Source organism: Aphis gossypii, chromosome 1 (genome assembly GCF_020184175.1).
Source record: "Aphis gossypii isolate Hap1 chromosome 1, ASM2018417v2, whole genome shotgun sequence".
Lineage (NCBI taxonomy): Eukaryota > Metazoa > Arthropoda > Insecta > Hemiptera > Aphididae > Aphis > Aphis gossypii.
In genome coordinates, this window is record NC_065530.1 from 31,921,037 (window position 1) to 31,944,708 (window position 23,672).

General features: G+C 26.1%; 3 protein-coding genes across 7 annotated transcripts in view; 1 reads left to right on the forward strand and 2 right to left on the reverse strand.

Annotated features, from left to right (window-relative positions):
• Positions 1–23,672, forward strand: part of LOC114119527 (testis-expressed protein 2) — a 104,023-nt gene that overhangs the window by 56,991 nt on the left and 23,360 nt on the right. The gene's annotated exons all lie outside the window — the stretch shown is intronic.
• LOC114119541 (odorant receptor 4-like) lies at positions 3,910–10,713 on the reverse strand. Its single transcript, XM_027981129.2, has 3 exons — positions 10,584–10,713; positions 8,911–9,455; positions 3,910–6,149 (listed from the first exon to the last, which is right to left on the reverse strand). Exons 2-3 carry the CDS (start codon positions 9,448–9,450, stop codon positions 5,484–5,486), a joined length of 1,206 nt encoding a protein of 401 aa, XP_027836930.2. The 5' UTR covers positions 9,451–9,455; positions 10,584–10,713; the 3' UTR covers positions 3,910–5,483.
• Positions 12,785–23,672, reverse strand: part of LOC114119520 (adipokinetic hormone/corazonin-related peptide receptor variant I-like) — a 78,177-nt gene continuing 67,289 nt past the window's right edge. For 4 of the 5 annotated variants that reach the window (XM_027981097.2, XM_027981099.2, XM_027981098.2 and 1 more), the window contains one exon: positions 12,785–13,389. In XM_027981097.2, the coding sequence (XP_027836898.2) occupies positions 13,171–13,389 (219 nt within the window). In that variant the 3' untranslated portion in view covers positions 12,785–13,170. Of the gene's footprint in view, positions 13,390–20,301; positions 20,433–23,672 lie in introns of all 5 variants that reach the window. The other variant, XR_007603600.1, reaches the window with a different exon arrangement.

The following is a 23,672-nucleotide window of genomic DNA, read 5'->3' on the forward strand; positions in this document are numbered from 1 at the left end:
TCATTAACTGACACTCATTGTCGGTCCTCGACCCACCACGTCAATTCACACACCCACTCATTATTTAGTTTTTGTTAGTGTATTTTCTGACTATTTTTTCTGTACGACTCCTAAAGGTTATAGGTTATTGTTAAATAGCCTTTTTATATATCATGGTAAAATCTTCTTCAAAAATTGGGTTATCAAAGGTGTAATAGTTTTTTAAATCCTACAAATAAACAAACTCGTCAGCTTTATTAAATTAAGAAAAAATATAATAATTTAAACTGAAAATATGCATTAATTTTGTACTAAAAAGTTTATACCTTACTTTTCGGAAATAAAATGATGTAAAATTAAAATGTTTAATCATTTTACTAGACAACTCAATAAAACAACCTATTTCAGATGTTCTGTTTGGCTAAGTGTACAACACATTCAAGAATAATATTTATAATAAAATAACACTAAAAATGACTTATAAATATATAACAATCAATTTTAGCTTAAAAATCTATCGAAAAAGTAATATCTACTATTGTCAACCCAAATTTATAACGTTACTCTAAAAATTCATTATTTCCCCAACACATTGAGAAGAAAATATAACATAGTTTCAATTTTAAAATTAAACAAATCTTCTATATCTCATACATAATATCACTCTATAAGGTTTTTACCAATGTAGTTATCTGAAATATTGTGAAAATCATTTTTAAAAAAGATTCATTTTTCCAGAAAGGAAACTGAATCCGATTATATTATTGTTTATTTAATGTTTATTGACTTACAAAACTGATGACAGGATCCAAGTCACTGAACTACATTAAAATGCTTAGGTAATCTGTTTCAAACTTACTACTAGCATAAAAGTTGAATATTTGTAAACATTAATTATTGTTTGTTAGTTTATTATTGTATTTATGATTTCAATAGGTATAGACATTTAGTAAAAATCGTTCTATCAGCAATGCGATTTATCTGAATACGTTTAAAAAAATGGGTACCACTTTGCTGTTTAATTGTATACCTAATAGATTTTGAGTAAGTCAATATTATATAGATATCTTAAATTTAATTAAATATTTAAATAATATATCATTGTACTTGATCGTATATGAAATATCGATTCTGATTGGAAAAGGTCTATCAGCATATATATATAATATCATAAAGTGATATGTTTTTTTTTTAATACCTATAGCTATTTAAGTAATTTATTTTACTTTTAGTATTATTGAAGATTGATATAATTTTTTAAAAATATGGCTTTATTAAATTATTAATATTTAATTTTTATAGTAATATATATTACTAATACTATATTTTATCAACTTAAACAATACAACATTTAATAATATCTTTATGTAAATACCATAAAACAGAAAAAATAGATTTAAAAAGTAAATACCTACCTATAAATAAATGATATTTTAAACCAATTAAAAAATGTTATTACATATAATAACCTTCATAATAATATAAAATATATAAAAGTTTTAGTTCCCATGAATATTATTTTTAAATTATAACAAAATAATTAAAATAACGGTTTTTATCATTTAAATAAATAATTTTAATAACGATAAAAAAATATGATTAAAATAATATATATATATATATATATATATATATAATTATAAGCAAAAGGAAGTACTGGATAGTTTCTTTCTTCAGCCGTTTTCGTGTATTAATTGCTTGCAGCACATATTATGCCCTTAGGTATAGATCGTATATTTTTTAAGAAGAAAAAAAAATAATATATAAGTTATTTCATCCAGTTTGAAAATGGAAATGTCTATAAAAAATAATTGTTTTAATACATTTTTAGAATTAATGGATTCAGTATGAATCACTTATAAAACAACTTGTATAACATTTTTAAAATTTAGATACAAAAGAAAACATTTTTATGATCCTTAACTACAAAATAGTTTCTAATTTTTCATGATTTAAACGAAATTTGTCAAATTTAGGTTAGGTTAGGTTCACTGAACTAAAAAAAAAAAAAAATTTCCTATGTATTTTTTCTATTTTTCTACACATATAAAAATAATTTTTATGGAATCCTGTATTAAATTTTCAAATACTTTAAATTTTGACCCAACAAATAATTTTCATCGACATTTATATAAAAAAAAAAAATAAAAATAAAAATTTCTCATGCCTATAACTAACTCAAAAAAATTTTTAAACTACCTAAATGTTATCGAAAAAATAAAATGATAATTTAAATATTAATTGAAAATTACAAGTATTTATTATTATTTTTTTTTCTGAAATACAACAAAATATCAACAATTGTTTAAGGAGAAATAATTATTTTATGAATTAATATCGAATATCATAAACATTCAAACTTGAAATGCTCATAAAAAGTTAATTTGTCTTTCCGGTAGATTTTTTCCATATGTAAGTTGAAAATTCAATAAAGAACTTGTATTAAATTTTAAAATTGTAGGTTTAAAAACAAAAATGTTTAGGAATTACTAACACCTATAATAATTTACAACATTTTCTCGATTTTTATGAATTTTGTCAAAATTTTAACTTCAAATCCTTATAAAAAAAACATTGTGGCTACAGATTTTCGATGTTTGTTAATTAAAAATTAACGACTATAGGGAACATTATATCAAATTTTTAAGCATTTCTATCCTATAAATAATTTTTAATCGAAATTTATGTATAAATAAAATAAAAAAAGACCAATAGAAAATGTCTTATGCCTACAAATACTCAAAAATAGTTAAAATATTTTTAAAATTTTATTTTAAATAAAAAATGGTAATATAAATATTTGATGAAATGTTTAAGACAAGTATCTATTGTGTATTTTTGAGCTACATAAAAAAAAAAACCAAAATCGATTTTGTCAAAAATTGGATTTGTGTAATTTATGTTTTTCCTCATTTTTTTGTTTTTTTTTTTTGTTTTTTCCGATCATAAAAATAAGTAGGTATTGAGAATTTTTAAATTTCATTTATCTAAAGTATAAACTTGATCGAATTTGGTATAAAATCACCCACTCCAATTATCGAAAATCAAAACATTTTACCGACAACTTTCGTGTACATAAAAAAAAATACCTTGATAAAATCAATACATTCATACCTCCACTCAGAATCTAAAATTCCGTATCTATAATTTTATACAATTTATATAACAACATGGTTTTTTTTTTTTTATCTAATATTATATTGTTATATGTGAACTAGTGGACTAGCAAAAACAATGTGAACATTTTAAACTTTATAAAATATCAAGATAGATTTATTTAAATTTATAATACTTTGTCAAAGTTTCTCCCAATTTTTTTTTTTTTTTTTTTACATATACATATTTACTATTACTTATTACGGCTACTATATTATTAAAAAAAAACACTATTCATTGGCACCGAACATTGGGGTTTTCACATTTTTTTATTTTTTAAATAATGAAAATATAACCGAGTAAAAAACTTATCCTAATTTATTTTTACGACTATATGCGAACTGTAAATTTATAGCCATTATATGGTCGAAGGGCATTGTTCTAAGTGCTTTTTAAAAAGTTCGTGGTAACTCATACTATTAATAGGTAATGTAAGAAGTTTTATTTTTAAAAGGGTTCTTATACTTTTAAGAAGATTAAATAATATATTAATGTTTTCATGTCCACTCGTTATTGTGACCTATGATATAACATGTGTATGTATCTTAACATTCAATAATGTTCTTATTTTTTATTCCTAAATATAAACAAATTAGCTGTAAAAAAATCAGTTCAAAGCGACTTCAGTGCAGGGTTTCTTCAATCAACCTAACATCCAATAATAAAATATACAATTATATTGTAAATATTTAATTCATAAATAAATTATGTAGTAGCATTGATAGAATATGGTAAATGGTAATACCTAATAACTATATAGAAAAAAGTCACTAATAAAATTATCCTGTTATTTATTGTTGAACTCATTCTATTTTTATTAATACACCGTTGAATATAAGGTTTATTATTAAGCATTCAATATTTACCTTTTTCTTTAGGAATTGTAAATAATGTATAACATTAAGTAAAGTATAGCTAGTTGACTATAGCGACCAGCGGGAGTGGCCAAACGGTCGATCGTGACCGATCGATCGATTACAGACGATTTAAAAGTCGATCCCCCACTTGTTAACATTTGTTATTATACATTTTTGGTAATCCCTCTAAATAAATCCACTATCGATAATTATTCTTGTCTTCAATATAAAAATATTTTATTTTACCCTTAGTAAATTTGTATCATACAAATTATGGCCACATTTGGCCTGTAGACTTTATTCTCCTCTGAATATTATTATTAAAGAGAATAAATTAAAAGAATGAATAATTTAAAATTTAAAATATAAGTATATAGGTATTACAGAAATAAAAAAACTAAAAGTGTATAATCGACGGGTTGTGCAATTATTTTGTTTACGTTTTATGTTTAACTCTACAAAATTCAGAAGGTTAGAACAGAATATAAAATATTTTACAAAATATAGAATCGCATTGCTCTGACGTTCGCTGTTGTTTTACATTATAACATTTCATTACACTTATCTAAACCGTATTATTGAATTTCTATACATTAATTTTATTTAGTATCATATTACATGTATATTGTATAGTATATGTAAAATTATATAATAATATATAAGTATTATGTTAATACCACTGATAAAAAAATAAATTTGTATTTTTCATTTTCTTATTAATTTGTTTTGTTTCGTCTTACAAGTAACACAATATGGATAATATATCGGTGTCATTAAATTCGGTTGCGGGTGTATTCAATATAATATTTACTATAGTATGTACATTTGACGAATATTCAAATAAAATAAAATCGAAACCAAAAAGTTCTTACTCAAAATATTACTGAACTTAGATAATGATTTACCATAAATTGAGTTATTCAAAATAAAAACGATAACGATTATTCTATTACTAAACACTAGGTTTTAATAATAAGAGATGAATTACATAATATTTATACTCTTTTTTCGCCAAATATTTTGTTTTTCGATCGTTCGCTTACACACGTATTTTTTTGGTCGTTAAATATGTGATGTGCGCCGACATACATTTTATACCGATACGCCAAAAAGTTATAAGTACACACGTTTGCGAGGTATTTTAACGTATATTTTATATTCTGTGGAGCGTTGCATATGATGTGGGTATGACGTTGCCATTTTATGTGATCTCAGGTCATAAATAAAAATTTTAACACTATAATTTTCTTTATTTAAATCACTATAGCTGCCTTCAATGCGTAAACCTACCCATACTAGCTGGAGATATGAAAATAAGATTATTCGATCTAATGAACTGTGTTCTAACGCGTAGAATACAGCGCATGCGAAGATAGAATAAAAAATAAAAATTTCGAAATCGACTCATATCGAAAATACTCTTTGTGTGTGGGTGGTGAGGGGAGGGGAAGAGAACCATCTCGCGATATAATAAAAGTATAACCGACCGCTCTACTTGGCGTTGGCCGCCCTGAGCGCGTTGACGCCCGAATAGGAGACCTTGAGCACGGACAAGAACAGCGGCAAGTTGGCTATGAACACCTTGCCGATGGTCAACTGCAACGGCGTTTGCGTCCTGGACATGACCATCATCAGCGATCGTCGGAAGCGCACGGGCTGCGAATACCACGCCGCCGAGTACGAGGCCCTAAGTAAGCCCATGTGCGCTTCCTCGACCATGCTGCCGTACATGCAGAATATGAACAGCTCGGCCAGGTAGTTGGAGAGCGTCAACAGGCCTTTGGCTATGACGAACCGGTTGCCCACGAATATCATGTTGAACGCCGACAGGCAAAAGTAGAGCGTGCTGAACATGAGTTCCAGCAGTATGATGTACCCGTAACTCTCGTTCAGTTGGTCCTTGAAGTCGATCAGCCGGTGATGGAGCATCACGCAGCTCTTCACGTGGTCCAGGAGCTTCTGGTCGGTGGTCTTGCCGGTGGACAGATCGTACTCGACGATCTCGACCGCGTGCTCGACGTAGGCGGACAGTATCTGGAACTCGGATATCATTTGGCTGACGAAGAACGAAAACGAACACATGATGCCGGTAATGATGAACTTTACGATCATGACGATCAAAAACTGTATCACAAACGAAAATACATATGTCCCGATCTGTAAAATGTATAGTAGAATTATGCGTATTGTGAGGTAGGTATAGTACTTGCAGGATAATCGATACTGTTGGTATAGGTATATCGTTTATGTAAAAGAAATAATGTATCCACATCACTTTTCTCACTGCTGGTATACTGCGGCGCAGTCTGAGAACGTTACAGATAATAAATTCGAGTAATCATAAAACTACATTGAAAATAAAATGAACAATGATATTATAAGTATCTTATATTTTGAAATATATACTTTAAATGATTGTTTTGTTTGTATAAATATTAACGACTGAAGCGAAAACAATACATTTATGAAAACTATTATTAAAATATTAGTAATTTTAAATAGGTACAGTTAAAAATTAAAAAAAGAAGTATCAAAATATTTGTGAGTACTTTGAATACTGCTTTTAACTTTTTTTAAATATTTTTAAAAATTAATTAAAATAAAAATAATAGTATTGTCTTAGAAATACCACACAATATACCTATATACATATAATTCATGGAAAAAGACAATTTTATTATTTATTGTGTACTTGCATGTAAAAGAAATGTTTTCATCAAATAATAATGGACTGTTTTAAGTTTCTACTGTTAATATTTTAGGTAATAAAATGATGTAAAACATAAACCAATTACACCAAAATTTTATATTCAAACGCTGCTGCTGCAAAAAAAAATAATTGGCTCAACGATGTTAAATTATTATTTTAATTACTGTAAGTTCAATTTGTAATGTATTTCGTAATATAATTTGTAAGCTTTTAATTTGGAAAAAAACTGAATCAAAGCGAATCGAAAAAAACGAAGAAAAGTGTCAAATAATAGTATCTCAAAAAAGCAAAAACATTTTGAAGATTATTTTATGTATAGAAAATGCTAAAATCTTTGGTGAAAATGTCAAGTTCATTTGTTTTGTTCTTTGTGAATTACAGCAAGCCTACAAAAAAAAGATTTTGTCGAAAACTAGGGTTGTGTATAATAGTTTTTTCCCCTTTTTTTTAGATTCTGTACAAAGCAATGAGTATATCGATTTTTCAATGATGTGTTACCACAACATTACCTTTTGATGATCTGAACTTTGGGAGAGATGTTTTATTGTAAATGAGATCTCCACTAAGTACTTTTGAGGTTAAACGTAATATTTCCCAGTATTTTTCAAAATATTTTGAAATTTTGTAAATTTTGTCAAAAAAATATATAAAATATACAATTTTTAACTAAGATTTGAAAATTAAAAATGAATTCATAAGTACCTATTAGATGTTTTAAGTTTTTAAGACGAAATTAGATATTTAAACGAAAAATGACGATTTTAGTTTTTTGTAATTTAAAAATATTATTCGCGGCCTTATGGGTAATTGTAATTTTTAACGTATATTATTATATTTTATACGGATAATATTAATATTTTAAAATGCAAATATTTACGCATGACAATATTAATTCAACCTACCGTATTACATTTAAATTATTGAAAATTAGAATTTAAGATAGTTAAGTTAAAAGATTATGCATGAAAGAGCATTTATTGTACTTTTTGCTTTATTTACCAAGAACGAATGCTGCTGTGAATAAAAAAAAAAATTAAAATGTTATACCTTGTTATCCAAAATGAGTATTTGTATTGTGTAGATCGGTAAATATAAAAATTTGAAAAACTTTTTATTTTTATAATATACCCTATTTCTCTATAAAAAAGCATTCATCTATTGTATAAACGTAAAAGCTTATTTATTGTATTATATTTTATGATTCTTCTCATCAAGTAGTTGAGGTGAAGGTATAAACGGTCTGCTATTAAGTTTAGCATGCCATTTAAAAAATTAACGTTTTATAAAATATAATTCAGTATATTTTCAGTTTTATAATTAATATATATATTTAATGACTATCGCATAATCTATGAAAAACGCTAGATAGATTTATATACAAAACGGAAATTAAAATATTTATAACAAGAAAAGAAAATTATGATTAATAATGAATTAGTTATATATTATTTTTTTTTAAATGTTTTATACTAAAAATGTATTCTGTAAAATATTGATAACTCGAAAACTATATATCAAGTAATCAGTATAGTTCATACTGAGAAGAACTGTTTTTGGGACAATTTATTTATTATACTATTTAAATGCTAGCTAAATGTATTTTTTAAATCTTTCATGCACATGTCATAAACAATATAAACTACAACATTCCAACTTAGAATCCTCTGCAAACTAATTGTCAAACATGGAAAATCTTTGTAAATAGTTAGTTGATAATATAATCGTCGGCAGATTATCTAATGTTCATAAAAATAAAATTGTATTAAATTACTTTTATGTAGATCGGTAAAACTACCTACAATTTAAAAATTCGTTTTAAATACCAATTTCATTGGTTTATCATTATCTAAATAAAAATTATTTATCACTTAATTTAAATTATGTTATTAGTCCGAGTTTAACATTGTATGGGTAAGTATTTTATAATAATAAAATATATGTCTCTTTAAAATACCCTGATCTAACCAACGGTGTTTTCGTAAAAAAATAAAAAAATGTAGGATATAAACTGGTTTGTGGATTTAAGGCAATAAATTATTTATTCGTATATACCTACTTCCGTATACTCACTCTTCAAAGTACCACTGAATTACCTACCTAAATATTAACTTAGTCGGGGTAATACGATTCATAATAAACTTTATAATAGTGTTAATGTATAATCAATAGTAAAGAAAAAATATGTAAACAATTTATTTTTGCATTCACCTGAGTAGTGTCGCCCGGGAACCACAGGACCACCATTTGCGTGCTCTGCGAACCCAACTTGACGTCGGTAAGACGCGCGGCCGTCAGTGGCACCATAGCCGTGGCCGGTATTTCGAACAAGACCAGTGTGAGATACGAGACCATCACCTTCATCGTGAATTCGCCGTAAGACTTGCGTATTGCCGATATCTTGCGCTTGAGATCGTCGGGCATGGGCCTCTCGTAGCCGGGAAACTCGTCGACGACCATTAGAAGCATAGCCCGGTTGAAGCGTTTCGTCCGGATGGCGAACGTGATGATGGCCAACAGGAACACGCATATCACGAAATACGTGAACGATTCGAGCGCTTTTTTGTTGTCGGCGATCAGCACCGAAGTCATGGTCAGCACCGACGTGATCATGATCGTCGACAACTGGACGGACCTGAGCACTGTTTCGATCCTGGACAGGCGGTCCGAGGTCGAGTCGAAAAACACACTCCATCTGATGCAAAACTTTTGGAACGGTGTCAGAACGAAACTTTCGGGCTGCTGCTGCATTACGTCTACGGAGGCAAACAATGAATGGCCGACCATAAATAAACATTAAGTAATAATGTAATATACAACTACATACTCGCGATATTAAGTTTGAGTACCATCAGCTACCTATAATATTATGTAATATATTATTGTAGTATGTACAATAATCGTGACATATTTTACTAAACGATATATTGCTGTGGCAAAATCATAATATACGAGTACATAGTATAAAAAAAATATCTTTATAGTTTTACTAAGTATCTATGCTTCTGAAATATTGAATTTAAAAACGTCCAATAGCTACGAATGCAATTATTTGAAAACGTTTTTAATATTTACTTGTCCACGAAAGCCCGTCAAAATTGAAATATTTTTTAGTATACAAATATTTTATTGTAATTGAATATATTGTATCGAAAAAAAATTAACATTTAAGTACACTTGTGCAAAAAATCAGTTGAAAATAGTCCTATATGTTCATTTGTATGAAATCACAAAATTGATATTTTTTATTATTATTATTATGTATAGTATTAAAAACCACTTCTACTGTAAGAATCTTAAAATAAAAAACTAAGCTATAAGTTATTATTAAATTTTAATTTCAATTGACGTAAAAATGAGGTGTAGTTGCAAAACTCCGAGTGTTCCAAATTTTCAACGGCAGAGTTTTTATCTGTATTCGTTTTGTGTTTTGTTTTTGACAAACTACCTTATGCAACTGATCAAAACACTTACGATTTTTTTTATTTAATACTTTTTTACTTATAAAACAATAAAATAAGTATATAAGTAGTATGTATTTGTATGTTGTAATTGTAATGTATGTTCGTTGTTCACAGCACTTTTCGACAGGGAGATTTTATAAGTTCAAGCGAGAGTTTCCTCCTCAAACCATTAAATTTTCGTCAAAAATTGCTATGAACATATATTATGGTTTTTGAAAATCAGTGTTTTTCGTGTTACAGGGAAAAAAATAGCTTGAGCGGGATATTCCCCCTTAAACTTTAAAAATCTCCCTGCTCAAAAGTGCGCAGAATATACAAATACATACTGTTAAACCACTTATATTATATTTCTAGAATAGTTAAAATATATTTTTTTTTCAAAATGTATTTTGAATTGCAAAAAAATACTTCAATACTCACTTTAAAGTTTGCAAATATCCACCTTTTATGAATCACACTGTCGACAAGACGAGTGCAGACCTAGCTAGTCGACAGTGTAAACTTTATTGTTTGAACACCTACTGAGTTCCGTGACGATGTGAGTTATAATATCCTACACATTTTTTTGTCTCTAATTATATAATATAATCATACGTCCATATCGTACTATATCGATTACGGTCTTCTAGAAATATTCTTCACATAGATATAACAATATATATCCAAAAGTATTATTTGTCTTAGTTGTTTGTCTTTTACCGTTTGTATTGTTGTAGCACTCGCATAATATTTCGTAAACTGTTACGTATAAAATCGTTAAAGTCGAATATTTGATGTGTCAAAAACTATTTTATATTCTTACACCTACTGTAAATAACAAGACCCATTATAAATAAAAGACACGATTTGTGTCACTGTCGCAAGGACTTTATGTAATATGTAAATTATTAATTTGAATAAATAACAACTATATAGGTATGAAAAACTTTTTTTTCATCAACTGCGATGTGTTGAATTTAACATATAGTATTTAAACTAAATACAGAAATCGTTTTTTATCACTAGAAAATAATTTATTTTAATTAAATATCGAACCACAGATTAAGTAACTTTTAATTGTAAAACAAATTCAACGATCACTTTAATCATTTATTTTATAATAATTATTCACTTTTTTTTTAATATATCCTTATTTTATTATTATTATTTTTATTTTTATTTTAAATTTTTTTTTTTTTTTTTTTAATACAAAATTTTAAATGAAAAGGTTAATTTTGTAAATCGGCGTTTTATTATTTTTGACTGACACGACTCCTAGTCAAGGTGATTACAACCGCCAGATTGAGAAACGCTGTGTTAATGTGTTCATATTCATTTGGATGTTTTTGACTAAATATAAGGCTTAAAATTATCGGTGCAATTAAATTCGCTCCAAAATACAGATATTAAATATTTAAGTATCTTTGAATTGGCCACTATGCATTTACTATTGAATTGGCTCCCTACCATTTTTTTTTTCAAAAATACATTGTTTACCAGTTTGTTATTAAAAATTTTAAGTTAGGCGTATATTTTACATCGTTACATTGACACAAAATTATTTAGTAAATATAGTAAAAAAATCTCATCATAAAAAATAAAAGCTAATTAATAATTATTCAAAAACTAATATATAATATAATATTTTATTTTATCTCTAATTTCTTTACGGTGTGGTTTAATTATATTGGAACATCTGATAATAATGTTTGCATCAGATTGAATACTATAGGTATTATAATATATTTAAAAAGTGCGAAATACTTACAATGTTGTAAATCTAAATTATAATTACTTTACTATAATAAAGTATAAACTATACTTTAGTATAGTACCTATAGATGATTGAAATAATTGAAACAAAGAAATAACCCCACAATTTGCAAACAACTATCCACGGGATTGGAGCACGTGGATGATTGCTAGTAATAAATAAATACAACTGAAATATTTTGAACCAATAATTTTTATGAATTTATTTTCCATAAATTTCAAGCTAAACATTAAAATGTATAATCATTAATTTAAATGAATTTAAAATAATAACATTGAATGGTACTTAGCTAACAAACAATATACATATCATAAATATCGTATTGATATCTTCTTAGCTGTAATACTCGTATCTATAATTATTTGTAATTATTACTAGACAACTAAATACTTCACAACAATATGGGAATGGGGAGCTTACATAAAATACATCATCACTATAATATGAAACACGTTATTGTAATATTAACTGATTTTAATATTGTAAATCATGTTTAATGTTTGCGTTTACTATACTATTTGAATTTTTACTATATTTAACAATAAGATATATTACAATTTACATTTATCGCGTATACAATTGTTTTTATATGTATAATGATCATTGATCATAAAAAATAACACCAACATTATTTAAATTTGAACTATCTCACGGAGATTAAATATAAATTACTTGTTTAACATATAATATTTATTTATTTTATATTCACAAAAAAATAAAATAATAATAATAATAAAAAACAAAAAAATAAAAAAAAGAATCGTTTATGCAACTTTAATGGTTTTATATAAAAAAAAATACTTAAACACAAAAGTCAATATTTTGCTAAGAACCTTTTACTTATAATTATAATTAATCCAAAAAGTATTACCTATAGGTGATATTAATTTGTATAAACTATATTATGATAAAAATGTATAATTATTTATACAATTAATAGGTATTATGTTTATATAAATTCAAAAGAATGAATATTATTGTATAGATACCTAATAATATGATTTAAAATATAATAACCATAAACAGTATTTATACGACCAGATAATATTCACACAAACAGTTTATTTATTTATTTTTCTTGTAGCTTTTTTATGGAATAATATTATTATGATATCTATATGAACAATAGTCGTTGACTTGTAGTTAGTTCACAGATTGTACCAGATTATCGTGTACATGTTTTTATAAATAAAAACTGATATTTTAAAAAGAACAATAATATTATAACTCGTGTATTTTGTCACTCTTTTTCCTTCAAATATTTTTGTCGTTAATGTAACTATTATCATTACACAACGTCGTAGTAACCGTGACGTTTTCGTTGACCAGAGTATCATCATTCGTATTACCGTTCTGCACAGATTTGAACAATGTCGATTTATTGCCAATTGTAGATTTTCGATTAGCTTTTGATCGCACAGTCAATTTGTGCCATGTGACCACTCTCACCGAAGCTACAGACTCTCCAACACCCTGAACAAATATAAATAAGAACATATTAAATGTTAATTTCCATGAAAATAATATTTTTGTTTTAATATTTTAAAACTATAATAAGTAGTTTGTATTTTTGATTTTTGAAATTATAATTTATTACCACACAAAAGGATAATAATACATTGTTTTTAGTATTTCTCATGTAGGAACGCACAATATATTATTACTATGGCAATGGGTTTATGGAAAAGTGCATAAAGCAGCTATAAAAGTAACTAAATCAAAATTTAAACGATGTATTTAACCTAACCATACCTTAACAGCGAAATTAATTATTTTCTTAATATACGGTCTATAACAATTTTACGCACTAGTTATCTAATTATAAATATGAATAGAAAAAACACACATAAGCTAGTTGTCATAATGTTTACTATATAGTTTATTTTTTTAAAAGAAAGTTGTATTTTTTTTCAAATTCTGTTTGTCACATTATTTAAAATACCATCTCAAGAATATATTACATACATACAAAAACAAACACTGATATTAAACCAGAACACATTTTGTACATTTCTTTAAAACTATGGAATTTGTAACAACCTATATCGTTGATTTGGGGTTTGTATTTACATAATCACGAAGTCAATTGTCCCAGATAAATGAAATAGTAAACCATATGTAAAATATTAAAAGTATTTATGAAAAAAAATTACTCACAGATGTAAATTTCACTTTTTCGTCTTAAAGTGGCCGAGATAAAAATGAATATATTTATCGTGGTAATTTATAGTTCATATAACAGACATAAATCTAAAATACCACAGAGTTTCAGAGTTATTAACTTTGTGACAACCAACCCATGTGACAACTAGTACCGGTCTACTAATGTTTTGTGTTCTATTATAATATATACACGTATAGGCTATGGCTGGGATATTCGCATAATTATGACTATTGTATTATTTATTAGGTTTTTTAAATAATTTTATACATTTTATATTTATCTACCCAAGTAAAATACATTTTATCTTTTTATTTCTCGTAGTGTTAATGTAATAACAATGCTATTATATAGTTAACAACAGTTTACTTGATTTACTGTCGTATGTGGTGGATTATAGCGAGTTACTCCGACTGGTATAGTAGAAAACTTTTCAAAATACATTTTAAAATAGTTTTATAGTTTGCTTTTAACTAGGTATAAGATACAAAGTTATATACTTGCGAATATATAGACTGCTACCTTGTTCAAAAAAATTCCAACATGTGGTAGGTAGTGAAGTAAAATTGTATTAAATAAATTACAGTGAAGAAGTATGAATATATTTTTGGTTTAAAAAATAGTTTAACAAACTACATTTACATAATGGGTTAAATTGTAAAATGTGAAATGTGATGTCCACAAATTAATTCTGCCAAAGCGACAAAAGCCTACAATTTGAGAGGTAATATAAATATATATACATAGGTTTTACTTAAAATTACCTTTTTATAAAAACTATAATCATAATTATTCATATAGATTATGTGGATTAAATCATATTTTATTACTTAATATTTATATTGTATTACATTGAAGTTGAAATTGTATTTTGTATGTGATATTTATTGATATTATAGTTCTTGTTATTAATGGAATATTATACACACAATTATACGATGACTATACAAAAGACTTATACTCACTTTTCGATTTTCGTTAATAATTACTATAATACAGAATATTTTTTAGAGATTTCAATAATATTTAAAGATAAAAGATCCATTTCACTAACTGAATAACACTATTTTTATTTACGATAGTTTTGAATATATGAATATTATAGCATATTTTAGCTCTTCGCCAGTCTTAAAATATAATATATTATATCTTGTTTACAAACATAACAGTACTAATATAGTAGGTTAGGTTAGGTTTAGATTATTAATAATTATTTTTCATTATATCACTTATGTTTAAATTTTATTTAATTTTGGAACTGGAATAAAATAATAAAATAACAAAAAGTAAAAATGAATTAAAAAGTTTGGTAATGTATCAAGAAACTAACAAAAATAAATAATACCAATAACTAAAAAAATACATTTTCTAGTTAAATCATTTTGTGTTTAGTAAAAAAAAATAAATCATTTGAATATGGTTTAGAATATTTAGATATAGCCAAGTAATCAAAATATTTGTGCATATTTTAGTCCTAATTTACGATTTTTGTACCGAAGGCACATGTTAAAATTCAAACCTTTTATGAATAATAATGCTATTTAAAATCTTAATAACTTTAACATTTCACAAAACCATCCAAAATGGTTAAATTGGTTATTAAAAACCCGTATTCTTAGGAATATAGCGCTAAATTAAATTTCCGTTGGGAATACAATTTATTTAATCATATCAATAAAAAAAATAGTGTTCAAGTATTATATTTACAATTATTTTTTTATGTAATATACGAATAGATATGTAATACGTGTAATGTTAATAGAACAAGAAAGCATTAGTTATTTATTTTTTATTTCGTTAAGTTCAATATAGAAACATGAAAGTTAAAAGTTATTTTTTTTTCTAAAAGATGTAAACTGTAAAAGTAACAACAAGATAAATAGAACAAAAGAACTTAGCTTAATTAAAGATCAGTAAAACGTACACATATATTTTTAAACCTTTTTTATTTTAATGAATATTTGCAATCTATGTCAATATACAATAAACAAAATTGATAAAAGTATGTATATGCCACAGCCACTTAGGCGAAATCGATCTTTTCATGAAATAGAAATGGCTTTATCACACTTCGTGAAGTAGTTTTACCAATTTAACATCACATAGTTCTTTCACAATTAAGTAATTCATTTTTAGATAAAATATTTACTAATTACATTAATTATTTATTATTATTAATTTATTTTAAGCATACCTTATATATATTTAGGGGAGTGTTCACGGGGGATGAGGGTTTCTTATCCTCTCATGAACTTTTTTTTTATGCATTTGCTTAAGTTTCTTGCTATAGTTTCGCTTTTTTCGAAAAAAAGGTAATGTATAATTGGTTTTAATTTTTAGTTATGTTAATAATTATCAAAGATATAAAATATATATAGGTAATAGATATGTACTATAGTAAGTTTCCTAATCAACCGAATGGTGAATAACTGAACTATAATAAAATAACTTAACTGCAGTCTGTAGACTGTTGAGTATTTATCTATGACTTTGATCGTACCTCGTACGTTTTGAAATTCAAGTTTAGTTTTCACTGTGCAATAATAATTGTGTTTAATAGTTACTCTGTCAACTTTTTTTGCGAATTAACTAGTCGCAATTTTGGTGCGTTGGAAGTACAATTTTATTGTTAGTATTAATGATTATTAATTATTTTATTTTGAATATGTTTAGCTATATATAGAATATAGTTTTAAAGTTATCAGTAATAATTTTAGAATAAAATGTAAGTATGTATATAATATAATATATATCAACCTACTTCTAAAATATCAATGTATAAATATATATATATCAATGTATACCTATAAGAACATTTTGTGTCTATGACAATCAACAAAACAAAATACAGTTCATCTCCCTCCCATTGAAAAAAGCTATGCACGCCTTTGTATATATTACTAGTTGACCCTGTGCACTTCGTTGCTCGTTAAAATACCAATTCTAAAAACAAACAACCGATATACAAACCGTGGTTACTGTGGCTACTGTATTTCGTTTTTGAATTATTTTATTTATTTTTTTATTATTATTTATTTTTTTTGTATACGTAGTTGTTATAACAACCTAACTTATTTTATTTATTTTTTAATTTTTTTTTATTAAATTTTTTAAATAAAAAAAATATATACAAATACCTTCAGTTATTTTTTTTCACAGAATTGTTTCGCAAATAAGCTAACTATCACCAGGTCACCCAATTTTTAAAATGTTGATTTAAAAGGGTTGAAATCGGTTAAAATAAATTGTTTGATAAAATAATAAAAGTAAATTAAAAAAAAAAAAATAACATCACAAAATTGATACATAAAAAAGGTAAATAAAAGAGGCCTGTTCTTTTATATATATAAGGTTTACAAATTATTCTACTATTTATTTATTTATTTTGATACTACAAGATATTGTGTATAAATTATAAATACATTTAATTTGTATTAATCATTTAAATATATGTTATCAGGGTAATTCACTATGAATACCTATATTTTTTCCTATAGTAACAAATTTATTCAAATTCTGATATTTAAACATTTTGAACATTATACTCAAAGACTATATTTTCAAATTCTTGAATTTTTTTTTGCTTCTTAAGGAGTATTTTGTGGTGATACTATGAACTTCTGTTTTTCAAAAAGAACCCTTTTTTTTACATCTTACACTAATTATTTAGTAGATAATTTATTTGAAAATATTAAATATAGGTATTAATATAAATAACCCGAAGAATTTAAAAGTATGATATTTAACTGAAACCTAGGTTTTTAATTACTACGTCATTGAAAAAAATAGGATAATAATACTTGATGAATCACTTTGTATAAAAATAGTTAACACCTATACAATATTTTAATATTTATAAATATTTAAGTCATATTATACATACATACATAAAAAAAAAAATTTAAATAAATACTTATTTGAAAATGAAATAAGAAGATAATGTACGCGTACGCGTAGATAGTAAATTGTTTAATTTTAATTTATATTTGTTTGTGGCATTTGAAATAGAAAAATGAGTTGTGACAACGACTGTTATATTTCTTGTTACACCTTTAAAACAAGTACATCTTTTGGATTAACAAGAACTTTTATACAAACAAATTAGGAACTTCTAATTTACTGATATAATTTGAACAGTTTCACGCAAGACGTAAAGTTAATTATTTTCGTTTGTTGACTTGTTCAGCTGAAACAAATTTTATAGTGGCCCGCAATATGTTTACAGAATTTAATTGCAAATGAAAATACCTATACACAATTGAAATACATCAATTAACTACAAACTTGAATACATTTTATAAAAACCAATAATAAAATCTACAATCTACACATTGTTCATGATCAGACACTTTCTCCTCCACAGGTGTTTATAATTATTTAATAATATTGAATTATATTTAATAATTGATATAAACTTAAAACTGTTCAAGTCGAATCAGTAAGTTAGGAATACTTATAGAAGTTGTTCATGTTAGGTGTATTATCAATTTTGAAAAACAAAACGACGTGTATACGATTCGAAGGTAACTGGAAATAACCGTTCGAGACGAACCTAACCTAACCTAACCGAGTGAAACATTTTATAAATATTAAATATATTATATTATATAATTTTCGACGTAAGCGTATCTCGTACCGCCAGCCATGCAATCCGCCTATCGACGATAACATTATCTATCTGTATGGAACTTGCACAAGTTCTCCCCTCTACTTCTCCGAGGTGCGCGTAAGAACCGGCCACAATATGGCATTTTATATTGAGAATTTCGGTTAGTCATTAAGTCTATCGAACTTTTAGGGTTCACTATATTTTGCTCTCTTTTTTGCGCGCGCGCTATCACTTTACTTTCTTTTCCTACACGCTACTCTTTAGCTACTCGAAAAAAAAGTTAGAAAAATGCCACGTTGGCAGTGCGCAACGAGGGGCGACGCAAATTGCACACTGTTGTTTGCACTGGTAACGTTCCTTAAGCCTACGATATTGTTTTAAATTACCACCGTGGTCAGTATTCTCGTATTGTATAACGTTACTATTAATTACGTTCGACGTGCCCCGACGTAATAAATACTAAACGCATATTCGTGTTTACAACGTCAGTTTGTTTTTCCCTCACGACTATACGTGTGACGAAGCGAGTGCGAGATAGTCGTTCGAGAAAATTGCTCTGTGCTATTGAACCAACATCATAATATAGAGTAGACATAGGTTATCCGGTGTCATAAATGATGGTGAATGCTGTCCACGTCGACGGAATGTGTAAAAACGCACATACATAATATAATTATATCTTCTCGATAACCGTTTGTGATCGATGTTTTCTCACAAGGTGACCTTTTGTTTGTTGATTTTGGTGAAGTTTTTATGACGTTAGGCTATTTTGTATAGCATAAATTAATTTCTCAATTTCGTCCGAATAAATAAACCTAATGTTGCCTCATGTATTGAAAATGTGTTTTTTTTTATCATTTACCCTATGGCCGATGCCTGTCTCGTGAACCGAAAGCAATATCCGGTTGATAAGCACAAAAATGTCATATACGTTCCGGTCTCCCAACCTCAGCTATTCGATGGCGATCCTACAATATTTATACTCGTTAAATATGACACTTCATGACAAATCTGTGGCCGTCAAAACGCATGGAATGTAGAACATATAGTTATAGATCATTGTATTGTTTAAATCGAAACAGAACACAATTTACTTGTTAAGTTTAGATATTACTTAAAAAAAAAAATTTAACGAGTTAAATATCACTAAAAAACAAAGAAAGTGATCAATGTTATTTTAGACAGAGCCATCCTTAGTATAGAAATCTCAAAGCTTTATGCTTTTTTCTCGAAATTGGGGTTTTCAAATAACTGTACGAAAATATTTTGGACTATCTCTCTCAAAAATGACAAAGTTTCCCAATGTTCTTAATTTTAAACAACTTTTAATATCCTTTTAACCCTTTTTTTAATAATTCGAACTTATATTTTTAATTTTTAGTAAGTCTATTTTCTCATTCTAATTAATTATAATACATATTATAGTCTCTACCTGATTGTACTTTCTAAAGGCAAATTTGAGAAAAAATAGCTAGAGCAATTTTAAATGTTGCGCCACAATACGATTTTTTGGAACTGTATACAATATTTAAACCATAATTTCTTAAAAAAAGTTAAAAAATATGATTCTCGCTTGGTCCACTATTGTCTAGTACAAAATATACCTCAGTTATACCTGCAGCTGATGGTGTGTACACTTTGAATTTGAAATAGTGTCTGGTATTTTTAAAGTGGTATTTCCAGTGGAATTTCATTTCGTTTTTGTCGCTTTACTTTTTTCAATGATAGACTTGACAGTATTGCATCCTAAAATTCAATAAGACTTTGTCAATCACTAGAACACAATGAGCAAACCTGGGGAAAGACGTGGCTGGAACGTAGCGATCTCAAACCGATCTGTTCCTTTTTATACTCTCGCGTGCTTATAAATAATAATATGTTATATTATTATATTGTATGTGATTATGTATAGTAATGTTACCTTAGCTACTTTTGATAATCCAAAAATCGATTCACTGAATACAGTTAATGTTGGTTCCTTGGTTCCGCTCTATTTTTCAAACGATTAATGACAACTACTCTGTTTTTCAGCCTCTGAACCACGAGCGGTGTTTATTTATGCATTTCAGTACTTATAAACTGTAAGTCCTTGTATAAACTTAAGCATTACACGTACAACTTTATTTAGACCACCAAATTCTTCTAATTGTGCAGAACTTATAAATATATATAATGAAATAAAATTATTTTCAGTAAAAAGGTATTAATCAAGATCTTATTTTATTAATAAATGTTGTAAATATTTGTTATGTTTAAGTAGAACAATTTCACTTCTCGTATAGTTTGATTATAATATTATATAGTATGATAAATTACTATAATGCAATATATTATAATAAGTAACCGTCTATCATACCAGTAGGTACATCAAACCACGGCGCTTCCGATCAACTAAAATAATTACTGTAGAAGTTTTCTAGTAATGCAAGTGATTTTGATTGATTTTGATATCGTAAAATAATATTTCTATCCAAAAAAATTATATTGTTACATCTTTTATATTTTAGTCGAAGGAATGTAAAAGAATTGCATTATTAAAACGTTTTCACGCTCAAATAGCCACGTCAAACTATCCACACACCCAGACGGTCACTTCCATTTATTCTAGATCGTCAGACGTGGTATTGTAATTATTGCTGCTATGCCTTTGTTGATGCAATTTAAAGACTATTTTTTCTTATTCTACCAAATGATGAATTCTTCTTTTTCTGAAGTTAGTTAGTTCTGAATCATTTAACTGGAATAGTAAAAAGGTAAGTATTTTAAAGATATTTATGTTAGGTTCCGTAATAATTTTCGCATCGATTCTCGCAATTATTTTTTCCCTGGTTTTGCTGAAGTATGAAAAGTACAAGCGATATGTGTGATGTTGATTTATATAAATGCAATTTGACGGTGATCAACTCTAATTGTTTAAGTAATTGATCATTATTTCAGGCACGTCGTCATCTAAGCCAATCACATTTCCGACTTTTATGTGTATTCAGTTTCTGATTATCTCTTTCGTAGAAAAGCTTAGAATACGTATTTCACTATTAGTTCATTACATTTTTAGCGATAAGTTATGCGACTTAGCATTGACTTATTACAAATGTTACACTGATAAAACACTAAATATGATGCTTTGAGACATAAGACAAAGATTTATTAACTTAGTAAGACATCATATATATGTAATTAATATAAATACTTATATTTTACCTATTATTGAAGATTTTAGAGAAACTATAATTTTACAATGGTATTTTTTTTTCGTTAATGACATTTAAGACAATTTTGTATTATTCTTAGAAAAAAGTGAAATTACAAAACACCTTAATGTCTGTTTCCAGTTAACAACAAATCATTCGCCATAATTAGAAAACTTACTAACTCTTGATACTTGAATTAATCAGCGATTATCAAACATTATTTTATAATGTATTAATGTAGATCATAAATCTAAATAATAACTGTAAAATTACAATCAAGAATTTTTTATTTGTGAATTTTAAATTTTAATAATTAATTAAGCCTTATTTTACAACTTAACATTACGTTTCATGAATATTAATTTATTATTTTTTTTTTTTTTTTCCATTACGGTTTTATAATTTTCGTTATTCGTTACCCGTTTTATTATTTATTAAAGTGCTGGTTCCTAAAAATTATTATTGAAGTCAAAATATGGTAAAAAACAAAAGATTCTTCAATAGTCGTATTAATTAATTGCATCATGTTGTTTGTGACATACAGATGAAAATTGTTTCCATAATCTCAAACTTTAGTCAGGTAATTCAGTAATTGTGTCTTATGTAACACAAATCAAAAAGTCCATTGTTACAACTTTAAAATTTAACAGTGATTGGAATGAATCAATTGTCCTATAACAACTCGTTGTTGTGTAGTTAGTATTCGGTTGTTGGTCGTACAACAAACTTTAATAGTATGCAAAAGTTTATAAATAATTATCAAGTAATATTAAATTACCTATTGTGATTCTAAAAATGGTTTGTTTTATTTTATTATATATTTTTATTATATTCATATAAAACTGAAGTTATCTATACTAAACTTATAACTTTACCCACAGATTAAGTAATATGTAATAGGGCGTTTAACTTGATGATTGCTTTTGCACAAAATAATATTAACTTTAATTATTGCGAGTGTATAGTATTTTAATTCCTTCATTGTAATTGAATTTAAATTGCATTTTTTTTAGAATCTCTCTAGTAAGATTTTTTTGTTAGTTTAATACCTATTATATAAGTTCCATGTATAATCTGTTAGTATACTCGTGTTCGATGCATTCGTTAATAAGTTAAAATTAATTAAAAGTTGTATCTTAAAAACTTTAAGATTATTTGGTTCACTTATTCTTCTCTGCATAAGAATTTAACCATGTAATACGCGTACACGTAATTGTACAGAGTATTAAAGTACTAATGTACTATTTCTTTATAGGGAAATTGAAATTGACAATCACCAAACATTTTCACAAGTACTTGTACCTCGAAATAAAAATATATTCAATAGTTTGATTAGTTAATAAAAAGTAGAATAAAATAAAACGAATGAGATGTATAGATGATTATATCAAATATAAAATAAATGTGTATATAAAAATTAAAAGGACGATTTTCTTTTTTAATTTTTAATGCACAACACAATAGACCTTAAGTTAAACAAGTTTCAACCAAAATTAATAAACTTTAAATGAATTCAATTCAATTTTTTCACGGTTACCTGATTTTAATCAATACTTAAATAATTAAAATATAAATCATACCTATATTATCTAATAATATTATGATAATCACTGAATGTATATGAAATAAAACACTTCATAAATTATAATATATTTTGTTAATATTTAAACATATATTTCCTTCATTCCTAACAAATATCTCTATACACGTGTAGGTACCTTTCATTTTTATTTTTCATCTTTTATATTTCATAAATTGATTTTAATTAAATATTTAAAAAATTCAGTGTTTCAAG

What these genes read in the sequence shown, in the direction of transcription:
- LOC114119541 (XM_027981129.2), bottom strand. Translation starts at nt 9,450, where the DNA reads ATGCAGCAGCAGCCCGAAAGTTTCGTTCTGACACCGTTCCAAAAGTTT. An exon ending in TCCCGGGCGACACTACTCAG is followed by an intron (nt 6,150 to 8,910) that starts GTGAATGCAAAA and finishes TACATTTTACAG; the next exon opens with ATCGGGACATATGTATTTTC.